Below are 18,308 nucleotides of genomic sequence, written 5' to 3'. Positions count from 1 at the left end.
AAATGACCCAGAAAGCTTGTGGACTTTCTATCCTTGGTGGTTTTTAAGACCCAGCTAGACAGCCTTGGCTGGGATGATCTAGTTGGGGATGGTCCTGCCTTGAGCAGGGGGTTGGATAAACTGAGGTCCCTCCCAACCCTAATAATCTACGCTTCTATGAAATAACTAGAAATCAGCAAAGCAAAACAGCTCCCCATTGCCACAAGGAGAAAAACACAAGACAAACCACTAAAGGTACCAGTTTATTATTTGGACTCAGGCCTCTACCTCTGACAGTCTACATAGACCTTAAATCACAGTAAAATTTCTGTTACACTTTATAATGTCCTTTAACACTGGCCAAGCCTCTGAGAATCAGGCTCTTTAACAAGGTAAATAATGGCACATAGAGTCATTAGACTGTCTCCCAAGCATTTGAGGAAAGTGGGTCTCCCCTTTGACTCAGCTTGCAATAAAGCTTTTCTGTCACAAAGTAGGATTTAATTTTTCATTTGTAAAACTGTGCCAGAACATTTGTAAAGCTGCGCTGTGTAGCCAGTGAAAATGCTTTTTTATCTCCTCCCCCACCCCTTGTGAACAGCAGGTGCTTGGAGAACATTTTTTTTTCTTTCTGCCCACAGTAATTAGCAAAGTGTTATTCCTGGTCTTCCAAAACCCAGAGTCTTGTTGCAGATGTTGCACTGCTTTCCTCAGGGCACTTATATTCCTCACAGGCTTGGGCACTATGGTAAATGCAATTCCAGACCTCTTTAATATACTTTCAGAGTGGAGATTATTGTTGGACACTAAAATCCTGAAGCTACTGTTTGTTACATTACTGGTCCGTGAAAAGCTTTGTGCATGAGGGATTTATGGAGGAGTTTCTTCCTGTGACTTGCCACAGCTTCAGGAGCAGACAGAAGAGGGTTAGGGGAGGTGGAGCGGGGTGTAGGGAAGAGAGCTCCCATAGAAAGAACCAAGACATTTTTAAAAATACATGCAAAATTGCTAGTGAATCCTGCGATTGGCCAGTAACTTCAATACTGGAGATCACAAAGAGTGCCACTGATTCATTTTCCTCTTCCTGTTCTTTAACTGTACATACAGACATGTGCACTGGAAAGGCAGGCACTGATGTGCGTGGCCTGGTAACAATGGAGAAGGCTAGTCCCGGATTCCCAACAGTGTATAAATTTGATCAGGTTACATTGTTTTCCTCAGCATCTGATTGTATTACACCTTGTATTACAGATTCCTTCTACAATCAGGTCTATCCATCAGGATAAAATCCTAGCACTTAGACAGCAGACACAGTTCTTGTGGGAGGCTTATTTTTCTTCAGTTGAGAAGATTGTATTGACCACACTAGAGGTGAGTAACTGTTTTCAGATATTAGTCAGAGCAGAGACATTCCCTTATATGTCTGCCATACTCTGGGCTCAGCTGGTGTGAGACCTTGGCTTTCATGACACGTGATTGGTCACTGGAAAAACCTTCAGTGACTTGATAACTTTTCTCCCCTAAGGAAATATTTTCTTTATTATTGGAATCCACATAAGAAAGCTGACATGGTGATAAATGGGAGTCATCTGACACATGGAAAAGTTGTCTTGTGCGATCCTGGCTTCTCAAGGCTTTACAGCTTATGAATCACTATTCTTGTCACTCATGGTGAATATGGGTCTTTAAGGAACCTTTCTAGAGCTGACTTTTGAAAAAATATTACTGTAAAGCTCCTTTTCTGCCGTTCCTTCTTAACATTTTGACGCCCTTTGACAGATCTCTTGTTCTGGTTAAAGTAAAGTAGCAGTTTTGAAGTCACCTGTGACTTATCCTATATGCACATTTTCAAGGACAGAAAAAAGAAAGCCTGGATTATCTATATGAGATTACCAGGATAATAATCATATATTAGACTCTACAGCTCTTAATGGTGGGAGCCCTCAGGAGCGGGGAGAATCCTTCCCAGGTGGAGGAAGGAAATGGCGGGTGAGAAACAGTCTAGTGAAAGGTTCTTCAGATACAGAACAAGCACCACAGTTTGAAGGACCACACTTAATTAAAAAAAGTGTTCCCACAATTTTGCCCACAAGCTTTTGTTTGTCAAGTACATTATACACAGTGTTGCTGGTACAGACAGTTCAGTTTGCAAGTGCAGGTTACATTTGTATATGCCAGTGCTTTTTGCATTCACGTCCACGTTTGGGCACAAACAAACAGTTCCAGATTCTCTGCTGTGTTCAGATGGCAGCAGATTGGCGATGCTGTTGTCTGGGTCGTGGCCCACAGTTTAGGTTGCCTGTGGCTGCTCTAACTTGAGCCAGATGAGAGGCAGTCAGTAAAGGACTGTCTTCCAGTTATGGACAATCAGAGTGACTTGTGCTTCACTCTCTTCAGCTTTATCCCAACATACCCCTTTTACTGAGGGCTGTAGAGAAGGAGAAGGAGCTGTAGGAGAAGACTACACTGGCACCATAATCATTGCAATCTCCCCTATGCTTGGGGTGTCCCCAGCTGTGGAGTTTCATTCAGCTTCCATTCCCTATTTACTATTCAGAGGAGAAGAATCTAGTCCTAAGACTCGCAAGGACAGCTTTAGTATGGCATTAAGGCATCCTACAGGATGTGGCCACAGCTGCCAGTTGACTAAGAGAGTAATATCTCTAGTTAAGTAAAGATCAAGAAAAATACCTGCCACCAGCCCTGAGCTTCAGAAGTGTGACGAATAGGCAACTAGAACATGAAAGTATATGGAAAGTTTAATTAACTAAGTCAGGTCTGTCTTACCTCTTTAATTTTTTAATTCAGGGCTCTCAGAAGCAGTTCTCTGAAGGGAAGACAAATTCTGCTCAATAGAAATTCATAAGCATGCTGAGATGCTCATTCTGGAGTCCAGCATCTGGTAGGAAAGGCTCTGGGTTGCTTGCTCTCCAAAAAGAGAGAATGCAGTTTTATTTTTAGGTGTCAGAAGCTGATATAGGCAACTCTGGTTTAAACCTGTTTTGGAAACTAAGCCCTGGATGCCGGCGGGGGGGGGACAGGAGGAGGGGATTTCTTTTGGTGAGTACTATGTAAGTCTACTGTAACACTGTAGCAGCACAATATTTTGATGAGCCTGGGTATCATTTAGTCACCTTCCATCTGGACTACAGCAATGCGATATATCTGGGCATGAAGCCATCAGCCATTAGGAATTTCCAACTAGTAGAGATCACTGCAGCATGTCTTCTCAGCAGCACAGGCTACTGCAAACACTTCACACCTGTCCCTTACCAGCTTCCCATAGAACCTCTAGTCATGTTCAGGTTCTTCCTTATTATCTTTAAAGGTTTCAGTGGCCTGAGTTCATCATATCCTCCCCCCAAATTCCCAGACTAAAACCTTACTCCATGACTCTGCTTCTCTGCCACAGCATGAAGTAGGGAAACTTGTTTCTGGAGGAAACAGAGCAGAGACTGGGGCATGGACTGTCCCGGGAATGAAGGCCCATCCCAGATCTCACCTTCCGTTCCAGTAGCACCACATGCTTCTCTGACACGTTCTTCACCAAGACAAACATGTATCAGGGTGGACATTTGAAAAACAAAACACTGTGCTGCATACACAATTCTCCCCTTGGGAAGAAGAGGAGAGAGAGAGTACAAACCACATGAGTCAGATGTTTTATGCACTGCTGGAAGGCACTAGGATATAATGGCGATAAGAACGGTAAAACAAAATGTACAACAGAAGTAGTATGTGGGAGAGAAGGGACAGAAATACTTTGTGAACAACAGGCTTCATAAAGAGAAGTCAGATCTAGCCAAAGTTCCTATCCTTCTCATGTTACAAAACTGCCTAAATTTCATAATCAGTTTTAACTATTACCCCTGTTTAGAAAACTCTTAAATGTATGTAGCAAAGCACTCTATATTCTGTATTTTGAACTGATTATGCCTAGATGTCCTCTCTTTATCCTTTCCTGTTCCCTCAAGTTGTCCTTTCTCCACCCAGTTGCTGCAGGCAGTAATAACATTTGTGCTCACTAGAACTGCTGTAAATTAATTTTCCATGCGTTAAATGTAATATATTCCACAGGTCAGCTCTCCAGCCTGTTGAGTAATAGTATCAGTAAGATTTGTATGCCTGACATGCAATGAAGGTTGCATATGTTGCATGGCATCAGAAGCCTGTTTCAAGTTAGATCTGTTTCTTTCTTTCTCATTCTCTCTCTCTCTCTCTCTTTCATTGCACATTGAAAAGCATTGAATGCGAGCCATGTGTTTCCCCTGGAGCACTGTTGGCTACCAAAGCAGTGGAAAATGGAACAGTCTATGAAAACCTACTGACCATGTAAACTAACAGACTTATCTGTTCATGCATCAATTCTGAGAAGAGGTGGAGTTCTTTATTAAATGCTAGAAAATATGTATGGTCCAGTTTCTCTCTATTTAATGACCTAAATTACAGAGAGGGGAAAGGCAGTCATTTTCTACCCTACATCCCAACCTAAAAGACACCATGACAAAAGTATGCCACCTTAAAATCCTTCAATAGAAATGTCCAGACACAGCTTTCTCAGCAATGGAAGCTAGCTTACTTGTATGCAGTATTGAGACCCCTATTTCACACAAATAGTATTATTAACTTAATGTTAAGATTACTCCTATGAGTGTCCTGCCAATACGATCGATCACAAATTCCAGAAAAATAGCAGCTTATGACAGCTTTTGTTCACAGGCTGGATCACCCAAAGCAACATATTACCCCAAGACTTGTGATTCTGCTCCCTTTAAAAATCAAGCAATTGCTCTTCCTACACCCCTACAGATGTGGGTTGTATTTTTCAGGTTTGTGTGCATATGTATCCTTCATCACTTCGTAGGTTTAGGGCCAGAAAGGCCATTAAGTCATCCATTCTGACCGCCTGTTTGACATGAACTGCTAAGATTGATCTTGATGCCCCTACGTCAAGCCCAAAGACTTTAGTTAGACTAAAGAATTCCTGTCCTGGGGAGACTAAAACAGTTGTGAGTAGGTAAAGAGCATAAGAAAGCAAGGTGCTAACAGTTCCCTGCAATGGCAGGGAATTGATTAAGTCAGACGCACCCAGAGAATCCCAGCAGGCAAGCATGCCCAGTCTGCAGATGAAGGCAAAAATTCATGTAGGATCCTGCCAGTCTGGCATGGGGGAATATTCCTCCTCCATCCCAAATTGGTACGGCTCTAAGCATGTGAGCAAGATGTTCCAGCCAGGCATCTAAGACAATTGCCTGTACTACCTCAGAGTACCAGACCAGTCAGCCCTGTTCTCAAGGTGTGGGCAATCTGATTTATGCTTCCAGTCCACCTGCACGCCCTGCCAGGCTAGGCCAATGTTTAATTACTCTCTCTGTTTGTAAATTGTTTCCTACTGCACAATTAAATCTGTCAGACTTCAGGTTCCAGCCATTTGGTCTTGTTATGCCTTTACTATACAGGCAGGTTAAAAAACACCCCGCTATCAGATCCTTTTTTTGTGTGTAAGTACTTTATACACTGGCCGCCTATCTCCAAGTAAGCATAAAGATAGAGCTAGGTCTTGTATGATGCAGGAAGTGAGACTGAAATGGTCCTTTCTGACTTTAAAACCTTGGAATATAAATCCATTGTACTTTCCAAATATAGAGAGAGTTTCCTGCTTCCAGTAATAGTTGCCCAAATTTCTATCCATGTTGGATGAAGTGGAAACTTACATAACTGTGACATGGAATGTATCTCATGTAATTAGTCATTTTGTTGAATATTGACATTATTTTTAATTAACCAAAAAATATCCCTCAGCCCAATCTGATTTGCTGCCAGTCTCTGTGTTTTTAAACATTCTCATTATCTCAAAAAAAAGCCCCTCTTTGCAATTCCATCCTTGACTAATTAATTATTTCATGCAAGTCATGTATAGTAAACTCTACAATGAACTAATCAGGCTTACAAGTGACAAGTGATTTTAAATGGAAAAATATTTGACTTTAAATGCAGAATGTAATGAATTGCAAGGTCCCTGTGTCCACAGAGCCTAATGAGGTAGTTTGAATACTGTTATAAATGGCCCTCTTCTGCTGAGATTGTGCAGAAGTATCCAGGTTCAGTATCTTCTTAAAAAGAGAGATTAAACAGTAATGCCAAGTAATTTTTGTCTTTCCACTTCTTACAAAATGCATGGTGATTGCAGTCTTTTGAAGCCACTGAAGTCTGTACCGATCCTCACTGCTACCTAGTTAAAAACTGTTACCTTTCTTATTTTCCAGATTATTCAGGACAGAATATTTAAGCACATATCACGTAACAGCTTAATATGGAACAAACATCCTGGAGGGTTATTTGTATTGCCACAGTATTCCTCATATCTGGGAGATTTTCCTTACTACTATGCTAATCTAGGTGAGTAAATTCTTACAGTTGCACCTCACTGAAATTGGGTTATCACTGATTTCTGAATGGTTTGGGGCAGACAGTTTACCTGTAATATGCTGGTAATACTTTTGTGTTCCCATGTCTCTGCCTGCCAAAACACAACCCCTCCTTGCTTGAGCACTGGTGAGCGTGACACCCTCTAGTGGCGGCTGTCTATGGAGACTGTTGTAAGAAATCCACACTCTCTTCCTGCGTAACTGTAGGTGACAATTCAGCTACTTTCTATGTCGTGGCCGTGACAAAGGTTAAATGAATTGTGTTTTTTGCACTCCTTGTCTAGTACCACTTGGCAATACTTCAAGATTAAAAAAAAGTGACTTACAGTAACGGTTGGTCTTTGAGTATATTGTTAATATAGATTCACCCTCCCTACCTTCTCTCTCCACTTCCTCAGAGTCTCTTTATAGACTCTGACTGAGTGAAGGAGCCAACAATGGGCTGGTCCATGGTTCTTTATATAATCGCAGTCTAAATATTGAATTAATAGATTCATAAATCTTAGGCACTGGAAAGGACCTTACAAGATCACCAGGCCTAACCCCCCTGCACTTGGGCAGAAAAGACCAGGGCAAGGGAATATGTCTGAAGACTCAACATCACAGCTTATCAGCCAGTTCCTCTTTGTAGAGATATGCCCCTAGGAACATGGTTCTGTACTGGGGAACTGCCTGAAGAACCTGTCTCCCAGCCTTAAGGAAGTGTTATCCATTGTAACATGGAAGAAATGCTAAGCGGATTCAACAACAATTCCAATGTGTAGGGTGAAGGAGATAACTAGGGTACCACGGATATGAGCAAGCATGAGACTAGAAGGTAGTAATGTTAGCAACCATAGTGAAGGGAAGAGCAGATGGGCCTGTGATATTGCAGAAGGACTATCAAACTGAAAAGTAGGAATGGTTGGAAGCTGTTCAATACTGGGCAGGTAGAATACTTAATCAGTCAAAATAACAGTTGAAGCCCTGTGTGTGTGTGATGATGCTTTGGGATAAGATGTAGAGAAAAACGAAAATGACCATGAGCATAATTCTGAGGGTTCTGGGAAATGGGAAAAAAAGGAAGCACCACTGAGATTGATGGAGCTGTTGGTGAGGTAGAAGGGCAGCGTCAAAAACTTAGGGCTGATTACTGACATCAGCATAAAAATAGATCAAGTTAGATGAAAGCCTAGGAAGAATCTTCTAGACTTGGTCAGAAGTATTTTACTGATGCACTTGGCGAGGATCATTTCCACAGAGTGATGGGAAAGAAGGAAAACAATTGCAAGTTTCCAGGAGGGCATCAGAGAGGGGATATCAAAGCAGTGGTTGTAGTTTACAGAAGTGTGTTCAAGGAGCTTAGAAATGAATGGGAAGAGGAAACTTGTTGAAGCCCCAGGTACTGATAGAGAAAGGGTACCAAATGAGATGGTCTGAGCCAACATGGCAGTTTCTGTGTGCTTGGGTCTTTTCCGTCTCTAACTTCTGTGATCTCTGCTACACAAGGTAGTAGTTTTGTCTTCATTAAGTTTGCATCCTTTTTCATTTTAGGTCTGAAGCCTCCCTCCAAGTTCACTGCAGTTATCCATGCAGTAACTCCCTTGGTTTCCCAGTCTCAGCCTGTGCTGAAACTCCTGGTTGCTGTAGCCAAGTCCCAGTACTGTGCACAGGTGAGCAGCACTAGTTGACAGTTACCTTCCTTTTAAAACATCCACCAAATAAAAATCCCCCCTGACTTCAGTTCTTCTCATGGCTCCTTATTTCCTGACCCTGCTTTATATGATGGACTTTTTCTTTGAGCTCTTTGCAGTGACCTCAGCCAATATATGTGGGGAATAAAAGCTGAACTTTCACACAAGAGGAGAACAGGTGGTCACAAAAACTCTGATTTATTTAATAAAGGGAAGCAAAATAATTGTTGTCTTTCAAAAATACAGGGGTTGCATGTGCTGTAAGTACCAAAAGGCTCAGTAGGCCTCAAGCACCATTGGCTGCCCTGCCTCCCATTGTAGTTCTTGTTCTTGGCAGTTTTGGGACTTCAGACTGCCTGTGATGTTATCTTAAGAAGGTGGTAGGAGTACCCTCTCATCTGAAGAGGTGCTTTAGTATACAACATGTGCCAAAATAAACCAGTGGCATCCTTCTGAGTGAGGCTGTAGACTCCCTGGCTTCTTGTTGAGTTTGCATTTATTTGAGTGTGTCATTTATTTGAGTGTGTATATTTTATTGTCAGTGTGGGTGAAATTTCCGAGGGATTTTATTTTTATGTTGCTTGGTTATTCTGAGATTCATAACTTATATTCAGTGAGAGGTAGTTGGGTATTTTTGTCTGAAGTCAGGCAGAAAGCAGGGTAGAGATGCACCTTAGTCTCAGACTAGTCTATAAGGGCACCTACACACAAGCAGTGAGGCTGCTCATACAAGCTGTAATTAATCGATTAATTGAGTCTGCTGGAGTATGGTAATCACCATGCTCCAGCAGACTCCAGCGTCTCAGGTATCAGCATTCCCACATTTAAAAATGGCGTTCGGGGTACTTTAAAGCTTGTTTGGCGAGCTTTAGTTAAAGCGCCCCGCGGCCATTTTTAAGTGCAGGGACACTGATACACGAGACACTCCGGGCACTATAATTAGAGTGGCTCTTGGAGTTGATGTAACTAAAGTGCAAGTGGAGCAAGTGTGTAAATGCCCTAAGATGCATCTCTGTTCTGCCTTACATTCAGTGGTTCTGTTTGGTCCTCAAGGTCCTGAAAGTTTGAGTAGCAACAGGCAGGAACATGGCCACGTATCTAATCCTGCAGGTCAATATTTCTTTCAGATCATTGTTTTATGGAACTGTGACAAACCCCTCCCAGCCAAACACCGGTGGCCTGCCACTGCTGTGCCTGTCATAGTCATCGAAGGGGAGAGCAAGGTATGTGGAGAGAAGTACCAGTAAGTATTGTCTGTGTTGTGTGAAGGGGACTAGTGTTCATTTTTCCAACTGGAGAGGATGCTTTGTCTGCCATTTGCTGGTCGGTATTTTGTGGTCAGCAGTTGTGCAGTGCCCCTTCCTTTACCTCCAGCTCCTGCACTGGCACGATTGCAGACCTGACATTTGATGCATGAGGTTCAGACTCTTGGCAGCTGTCAACTGCTAATCAATAGAGCTGGTTTGAGATTGGTGAAAGGGACACAATTTATGCTGCTGCATTAAATCAGCAGTAGACCTCAGCGCTAGACTGAGCATTCTCAGGGAAGATTTGGAGATGCTGTTTCTGGCCTCAGGTTGAATATTAGTCTTGTGCAACAGTTGCAGGGAGCATTCCCCACCAGGTTGGGAGACTACTGTTCCCATGGTTCACATATACACAGTAAACGTACCTGCCCAGAACTGATGTGCTCAGGTGTGCCACATTGCTGTTGAAGTAACTCTTCATAAATGCAGGCAGTGTAGCCACATCTCTGCAGTACTTTAGACTGGTTGAATGCCAGTGCCAATTAGCCCATTCCTATGCTAGCAAGCCATTCACAGTAGCACATGAAAACAGTTACACTTCTGATTTGGAAGGTCACCAGGGGGAGCAGTTCAGTGTGCTTGAAGGCACTGCAGAAACATATAGTTAATATGTAAACCGGGGGTAGAGTGCTCCATCCAGTGAGGAGGCTGGAAGGCACAGGAGGAGGGAGCCAGGATGAGCCTGGGATTCAGGTACACTTGAGTGATCAGGAGGCAGTGAAGTGCATGAGACTGAATTTGCTCTGAAATGATGCAGTTTTATTTCTGCTTTTCCCTTGCACAGGGTCAGTGAAGAATTGGACTCATTCTTCACACACAGTCTCTAATGCTCGTATTAAAAGGCAGGGCAGAGGCATCTGGGTTAGACCTCTCTGTGATTTTTATCATCTGCCTCTCTAGTTCTGTATTTCCACTGTGAAGTTTTTAGCTGCTTTGGCTTTAAAATCCTATTTTGAATGTATAGGCCTTGTCTTTGCTGTTTTCCCCAGTAGGCTTAACCAGGGAAAAGTCAGGGCATCACTAAGCTGGCAGCTAATAGCTCTTGCCTTAGTCACTGGACATGTAAACAGTATCAGGAGAATTGCTGCAGGGCTAAGATAGGCTGTTGAAATTTCTGAGCCTTGTGAACGTTATGGGTTTATTTTCTTTCTTTTTGAAAAGCCTGGGCAGCAGGAAGAGAGGAAGAAAATGTCCTGACCAGTTCTAAGCATATATAAAAACAGACCTTGGAGTTCTTTAGATTACAAACCAGTCTCCTGAGTACACAGAGGTGTGTTTATAGTGGACAGTGCCTCCTCTCTAATATCACATCATGCACCAGATGGCTTCTTAAACAGGAAAGCTGTTTGTTTATCCCAGCCTTGCAGAGTCAACTCCCCGCAGTCCAGAGTCTCTAACAAGGGGCCTGCTTTTCCTATGCCTACTTGGCATCTTGCAGGGATCCATCAGGCAAGGATTTCAAAGGCTTGATCTAAACATCTTCACACCCCTGTGATAGAACAGAATAGATTCGCACCCGTTTTGCAACCGACAGTACTGAAATGCAGATGCAAATAAGTGAATAATCCTACTCAGACTTGAGCCTCTTCCGTATTTGGGATTTAATCATAAAAAAAGTCTGAGTAGTTAAGCGCATGAGATTTTTCTCTCATCTTTACTGACTTATTTTCCTTCCTATCTTAGTGCCCATTAGAAAACCTCTACAGAAATCAGCCTTGTAACTGTCACTTATTGACAGCTTGTGAAAGTAAACAGAGCCCATTTCAAGGCCTCTCCTTTAAGTGGAAAGCTCCTCATGGGAATAACCTTAGCTGCCAGTGAGTTTGCTTCTTCCTCTGCAAGTAGGACCCCCCATGCAGTTAGCTTCCACCCAAGCAGTGGAGCTGTTGACCAACAGAGTGGGACTCACGAGTGCAAGCAGCAGATCTTTCCCAGGATCAGGGCCTCGGCAGTGGAACTTGATCCTGAAAGAGATACATGGACTTGACCTCGCGCTCTCAAAGCTAACTGCAAACCTCATCTCTGTCATTGCTCTCGTTGAATGATTTCTTCACGTAAGCATTGACAGCATACTTTAGCGAGACAGACCTCTTGGCTGTCTGTCATATTCACGTTTACATTCATTTATACATATGAACAAACAGCCTACAGACTAATCAAGTCATTTTTCCGCTGGGCTGGAATGGAAGGGAGAGATGATAAGAGAGAGAGGGAGAGAAAGAAAAGTACTTATTTCCATTTTTCAGTTCTCAGAAGTTATGTGGGCACCGGTGGTAAGGGGAAACACACGTGCATAAGTGGATTTCTCCATTTTGTTGCAATTTTTTCCATCTTGCATCTATTCCCCAGTGAAGTGAGATATGCCTTATGTTGGTACTTAAAGCCTGGTCTACACACAGATTTTGTTCCAGTACAAAAACAACAGTAAGATATCATTTTTACTGATATGCACATACCAGCATGATCCCTCATGTAGATACATTTATGTCAGTATAAAAGTACCTTATAGCTGTACAGTTTATTCCCTTCCAGTGTGGAAATAGTCGCAGAAGTGTAAAGTACTTTATACTGATATAAATACATCCATAAGAAAGGGGTTGTACTCTAGTACAGTGCTACGGTCAAAGTGGTTTATGTAGACCGTGTCTTGAGATGCACTCTGGCTCACCACCATTGTTCAGGGTGAGGTGAAAAGCTTCTCTCAGCACCTCCTTCTCCTTTATCTTTACCCTCCGGGAGGGAGGGTGGGATGGCTTTAGCTACTACACAAGTGTCCTCCCTAAAGAAACCCTACATATGTGTAGATCTCAGTGGATACAGTTATAGTTTGAGTTGCACAGAAAGGCAGAGACACAGATCTGTTCAGAAATTAATTCCTCAGATACAAAATATAAGCTGATTTCTGGGCTGATGGAAAATGACAGCCTTTCACTCTTGAGCTGAGAAATCCTTCCTATCATATAAAGATGCACAATGTGCCTCAGATGGAAAGAAATAAGAATGAAGAATAAAATGGAATATATCAGCAAGGATCTTTTTTTTTCTTTCTCTTGGAAATGAGTCTGTCAAGTGACTTTTTTTGTTGTTTACCCTCACCCTTGAAACCCACAGGTTATGAGCAGCCGCTTCCTACCCTATGACAACATAGTCACCGATGCAGTGCTAAGCCTCGATGAGGACACTGTGCTTTCAACCACTGAGGTAAGACTCTCCTTCTTGAGAGTGGATCAACTGAGAACAACCAGATCCACCTTTCTTCTTAGTACCTGTTTCCAGATAGTGTGTGCACTAAAATGTCTCACTGCATACCCCAGGTTTTAATATATTCAGTTGTTTCAGGAGCCTTGCCATCACCTGCCATCACAGGAACATTTCTCCATAGTTAATTGGCTCACCATTAGCATATGGCTCTTCCCGTATTTATTATTTTAGTAACATAGCTTCAGGCAGGTGTAGACAGCCAAGAACAGCCTGTTTGTGCAGTATCTTCTTACTGATCACAGTTTTTCCCTTTCCAGTTAAGCCTGGGTGGGATGTTTCTATGATGGGACATTACTGTTTCTTCTAAACATGAGATTGCTTCAGCACAAGCATGTTAATTCTTTCTCCGTGCACACACATGCACATTCACTTGATGTTCAGTATACTGGGGGGGGGGCAGATACCTGGTACTTCAGATGGTTGAAGCATTTCTGCCGAGAGCAAGATTGCACTAAGTGAAGCCAAGAAAAGAAAGACACTGCAGAAAACCAATTTTTACAACTGGGATGAGTATTGATTTCTGGAGCCTTTTTCTGAAAATCACTGGGGAGACCAGTGACAGTTTATATAGAAGTGCAATATATTGGAAATACATTATTAATGGTGGCTATTGAAAAACCTGGATGTTCTTTTCTGCTTTCCATTTCTTCTCTCCCTTCCCTTTCAAATTCATGATCATTTTTTTTCTCCTGACCTGTAAGACTTCCCATGCTATTCTCATAGCCCTTTAGCTGATACCATTAGTGCTTATGTTAGGTCAGGAAAACCCAAATTTGGCCCAACTGAGTACTATACTGGCAACTTACCATAAACCCTAAGGGCACACCTGATCTCTTTTTTAAATTGCAGCTATAGAACCATAGAAAATAGGGCAAGAAAGGACCTCAGGAGGACACTTAGTGCAACCCTCTGCCAAACCATCCCACACAAACATTTGTCTAACCTGAACTTAGGCATTTCCAGTAACAGTGATTCTGCAGTTTCTCTCAGTAATCTGTTCCAGTGCTTAACCATCCTCATAGTTAAAAAGTTCTTCCTAATAGCTAACCTTAATCTCCTGTGTTGCAATTTAAGCCTATTAATTCTTGTCCCGTACCCTGTGGACACAGAACAATTGAGCACCATCCTCTTTATAACAGCCCATTTTGTATTTGAAGACCATTATCAAATCCCCTCTCAGTCTTCTTTCAACTAAATAATCTTATTTCTGCCAACCTTGCATCACAGATCATATTATCAAGACCTCTACTCAACCCTGTAGTTCTCTTCTAGTATGGACTTTCTGTCTCTAGGAGCCTTGAGTCTTAGCCCTTCAGTTGACCCACATGGAGGCCACTGTAGTCCACATTGCCCCTCTGTTGATGAAGTGAGCAGCAGTGGGTCTAGATTGGTATCTAGGCCGCACACACCATGGCAGTTCCTGAGAATAGATACTAACTCTGACAGTTAGTAGAAGGTTGCTGCAATTAGATTGTTCCTCAAGACAGAATTGGAGTTTCAGTCCCACAGAATTTGAGAAAATCTCCAGTGATTCAGGAGGGCTGAGATTTTTTTCTCTGCAAGTCTCCTACAAGATACAGCACTGGCCCACTTTGATAGTCCCCCCAGGATTCATTTTACTCTATCATTTCATCTTGGTCATTGATCTTTTTTGGGGGTGGGGTGTGGAGGGTTATGTTTGAGCAAATAATTTGTAAAGAATTATTGGGTTTTGGTTTTATTCAGTTCAGCCCCATTTTCTACTGATTCAAACATTTTCTTGTTTATGTGAAATGATTCCCACTTTTCTTCACTACCTTTCCACTGCTATGAATTGAACAATGGAAATATTCAAAACTCGTCTCACATACATTAGCTCCCTAAGTTGCTTGGGCCCTGCTCTACTGAAAGAAGTATGTGACCAACTCATGGGCTGCGGCAGAGTCCTATTGGCATTGACAGACCAGTGTGTGAAATGCCAGGGTCAGCTGTCTGGTTCTCATTGAAGGACTGCGGTGTGGTTTGCGTCTGTTCCCTGTTTGGATGGCTCATAAACTGGAGCACAATCTGTGTATTTCCAACGTGGCAGTGGAAAGCTTGGTTTGAGATTCACTTTTGGCTATCGTTAGTGCATAAATTATCATTAGTACTTCTTGTGAGCATTCCCCCTCATGAAGCCCAAGTGTCCATGGATGCCAAGCATAAAAAACTCAAAGGTCAAGTTGGAATTTGTTTTCAGATTTGAGGTGTATCCACTGTTTCCACTACAGGCTCAGCTTTAGTGATAGCAAACGTTTTTCATTCATCATGAAATGGTGCACAATTCATTTTTTTTTCATTCCTAAGGCTAACGACCCAAAGTGGTCCATCGCACACTGAGAGGGACATATGTATGGGAAGTAATTAGAAAGCAGCATGGGTTGGGAATGATTTAGGGATTTAAGAGACTGAAAGCTCGGTTGCTTTCTCCTGATCATTAGCTGAGTGGTAATGCTGCTTAATAGTATCTAGGATCAGTTGCTTTTTAAGGAGATGCAATGTAGGCCTTGTTTTCTCATAGGGAACTCTGTTTGCTTTAATGCCTCTCCCTGCTACCAAACAGATATTTAAACGATACGTGAGCAAGGGCATTAGATGTAGTTAGTTTCTTGTTTATCTTCTTTAGACAAGTTTGAATCTCAGGAGAAAACGTATGTCAAGTTTCATGGGAAAGACCTTTATGGCAAAAACCTTTATATTTTCATGTGTTAGCGGTTTGGATCAAATCACAACTGCTACAAGAATAGCTGTTTTATGTGCCGTGTCTTTTTCAAGTTGTTTCCAGACTGTTTAAAACAACTAGAAAGAAAAGAACAAGGCTCCAACTTCATATTGCAGTAGGCATGTGTTTCTTTTGTTTCATCAAATAAATTGCAAATGAGAGAGATCTGATACTCAAGGCAAGAAATGTAACTCTTTCAGGATGCTGTAGCTAATGTGTTTCCAGAATAGCACTGATGGAAGGGTCAGCCAGAGTTTGTCATCTGAGTTTTGGGTGAATCTAGCCTGAGCTTCAAGCTCTGGGCAGGAGTTTATGGTTGTGTGTGTGTAATCTGGGTATAACTAAGTTACTCTGCATGGTTTGGACCTGGACGAATACAGTTGGCTTTTGCTTTTTTTAAGAAATAGAATTAATGGATACCAGAAAACTTCAGTTAAAACATATGGTATGGACACATGTATATTTGGAGCCTTTTCAAAAGGGGAGGTGCTGATTAGGTGCGCACGGTTGCTTTTAAGTTCTAACAGCCATGGAGGACAGGCTGGAAATGATACAAATGTGGCAAAACCAATCCAGCTTGAACCTGGGTGTTTGTGTGGTTCCCGGTCTGTCCACACATACCCCTTAGAGTGCAACAGCTGCTGATAGGAAGAGTTTCCCTTCCCTGTCCGAAATGGCTCCCAATCAAATAAACACACCTGGAGATCTTCCCAGATGTGTTCTTACCCATCTCATCCCAGACTGAACTTTGGGGTAGAAGAAATTATTGGTGGATGAAATGAGGGAAAAAATGACCCCCAAAAGTATCACTGACCTCTTTTTCCGCTTCTTGAGCTCCACAACTTATTCAGTGTGCAGAAATTTGAAATAATAAAATATAGCAGGAGAACATAATAATGTTGCCAGCTCCAACAGTTTTACCGTAAGTCTTGCAATAGAAAGTACTTTTTTTTTCCCCTTCAAGCCCCACCTCCTGGAATCATGTGAATACATAGGAATCTCATCCTTTATTTTTTAAAGTAAAGTTCAACCCTTATAGTTGCAGAGAAAGGCTTAAAATTACAGCCCAAGATTCAAATATCACACAGGAAAATATCAAGGCAATCCAAATATATTTAATTATTTTAATATGAAAACCTTATGATTTTTGAGCCAATGTTTGAGTTTGGGGTCTAACTCTCGATTTATAAATGATTTGTGTTGGCAGGTAATGCTTAGAAGTGCAACTTATGACATGGCAATTACCACTACTGATGTCACACACAAGTATAAATACACCCACCTTGAGTAATCTTTGCATTACCTGAAAAGGTTTGATGTGTAAAGGGCATGCCTTCCAAATGTTAAAGCAGCACTTTAGTGCTCAAGACTTCCTTTAACAGAAAACATTAAAATGTGCATAATTACAGGGCAAAATGTCAAGCAGTCAGTTTAATTTACTGATGAATACACAGAATTAATGTTTTGCAACAGTTCCAAGATTTTGAATTATGAATTAGTGGCATGGTAATATTTTGTTTTGTTGACATGCATTGAAACTGTTTGATAATTCATTTAACGATGTCTTTACCTGCAGGTGGATTTTGCCTTTACAGTATGGCAAAGCTTTCCAGAGAGGATTGTAGGGTACCCTGCTCGCAGTCACTTTTGGGACAATACTAAAGAGAGATGGGGATATACATCCAAATGGACTAATGACTATTCCATGGTATTGACAGGAGCTGCTATTTACCACAAGTAAGAAACTGAAACATCTTTCTAAGCCTGTGTGACTTTGTTCATCATCTTTTTATTTTAAAAACAAAGTTTCTGTTGCCAGGTAATGCTTAAAGATGGAATTTATCACATGGCTATTACCACCACATGTCACACACAAGTTTCTGCTGGAAAGCAAGAAAATTCAATTGAAAAATATAGGAAGATAATAGACGGAGTTGCTCTTTTATGGGGTAATAATTTAAATTCCCAGTTTGGCTCTGGGGATCTTGGAATCATTACTGTGTTCGCTGGTCCTCTTTGAAGTTGCTTGTATTTTGAGGCAGTCTAACTACTTTTTTTAACATCAGGAATTATACACTTCAAAGAAGCCCTGAATTCATTAAACTCCAAGGCTAAATGGCCTGTAGTGTAGAAGACTTGAGGTTACTTCCAGACCAGCTCAGTGTCTTTGTTAACTGACCTTTATTTGTACTAGACCTGTCAAGTCTTCCTGCTACACTTGATTTTTGCTGGAGTGACACCTTGCAGTTCATAGATTTCATAAGCATTAGGGCTGGAAGGGACCTCAAAGATCATCGAGTTGAGCCTCCTGCCCCAGGGGCAGGAAGTCAGCTAGGGTCAAAGGACCCCAGCAAGATAAGCATCCAAGCGTTTCATAGTTTTATAGTTTGTAGGGTCGGAAGGGACCTGAGCAGATCATCAAATCTGACCCCCTGCCATGGCAGGAGAGAATACTGGGGTCAAACGACCCCAGCAAGGTGTTCATCCAGCCTCCTCTTAAAAACCCCCAGGGTAGGAGCCAGCACCACTTTGCTTGGAAGTTGGTTCCAGATCCTAGCTGCCCTGACAGTGAAGTAGTGCCTCCTGATGTCTAATCTGAATTTACCCTCTGCGAGCTTGTGACCGTTATTTCTAGTCACTCCTGGTAGGACTTGGGGGAAAAGGGACTCCCCCAATGCCTGCTGGTCCCCTCTGACTAGTTTGTAACAGGCCACTAGATCCCCTCTCAGCCTTCTCTTGTGGAGGCTGAACAGGTTCAGGTCCCGTAGCCTATCCTTGTAGGGCCTGCCCTGCTGCTCCCTGATCATGCAAGTGGCCCTCCTCTGGACCCTCTCCATGTTGTCCACATCCCTCTTGAAGGGCGGCGCCCAGAACCGGATGCAGTACTCCAGCTGCGGCCTTACCAGTGCCGCACAGAGGG

The 18,308-nt window shown here is 42.2% G+C and overlaps 1 protein-coding gene across 1 annotated transcript in view; it reads left to right on the top strand.

Moving 5' to 3' along the window:
- EXT1 (exostosin glycosyltransferase 1) overlaps positions 1-18,308 on the top strand; it is a 61,655-nt gene that overhangs the window by 13,059 nt on the left and 30,288 nt on the right. Inside the window, exons 4-9 of the mRNA XM_019519462.1 lie at positions 1,231-1,350; positions 6,246-6,378; positions 7,941-8,059; positions 9,208-9,303; positions 12,499-12,588; positions 16,965-17,125. Coding sequence (XP_019375007.1) covers positions 1,231-1,350; positions 6,246-6,378; positions 7,941-8,059; positions 9,208-9,303; positions 12,499-12,588; positions 16,965-17,125 — 719 coding nt within the window. The remainder of the gene's footprint in view (positions 1-1,230; positions 1,351-6,245; positions 6,379-7,940; positions 8,060-9,207; positions 9,304-12,498; positions 12,589-16,964; positions 17,126-18,308) is intronic.

The sequence above is a fragment of the Gavialis gangeticus genome, unplaced genomic scaffold, assembly GCF_001723915.1.
Source record: "Gavialis gangeticus isolate Ggan-Ray unplaced genomic scaffold, GavGan_comp1, whole genome shotgun sequence".
NCBI classification, from domain to species: domain Eukaryota; kingdom Metazoa; phylum Chordata; order Crocodylia; family Gavialidae; genus Gavialis; species Gavialis gangeticus.
This window is presented reverse-complemented; position numbering and strand designations above follow the sequence as displayed.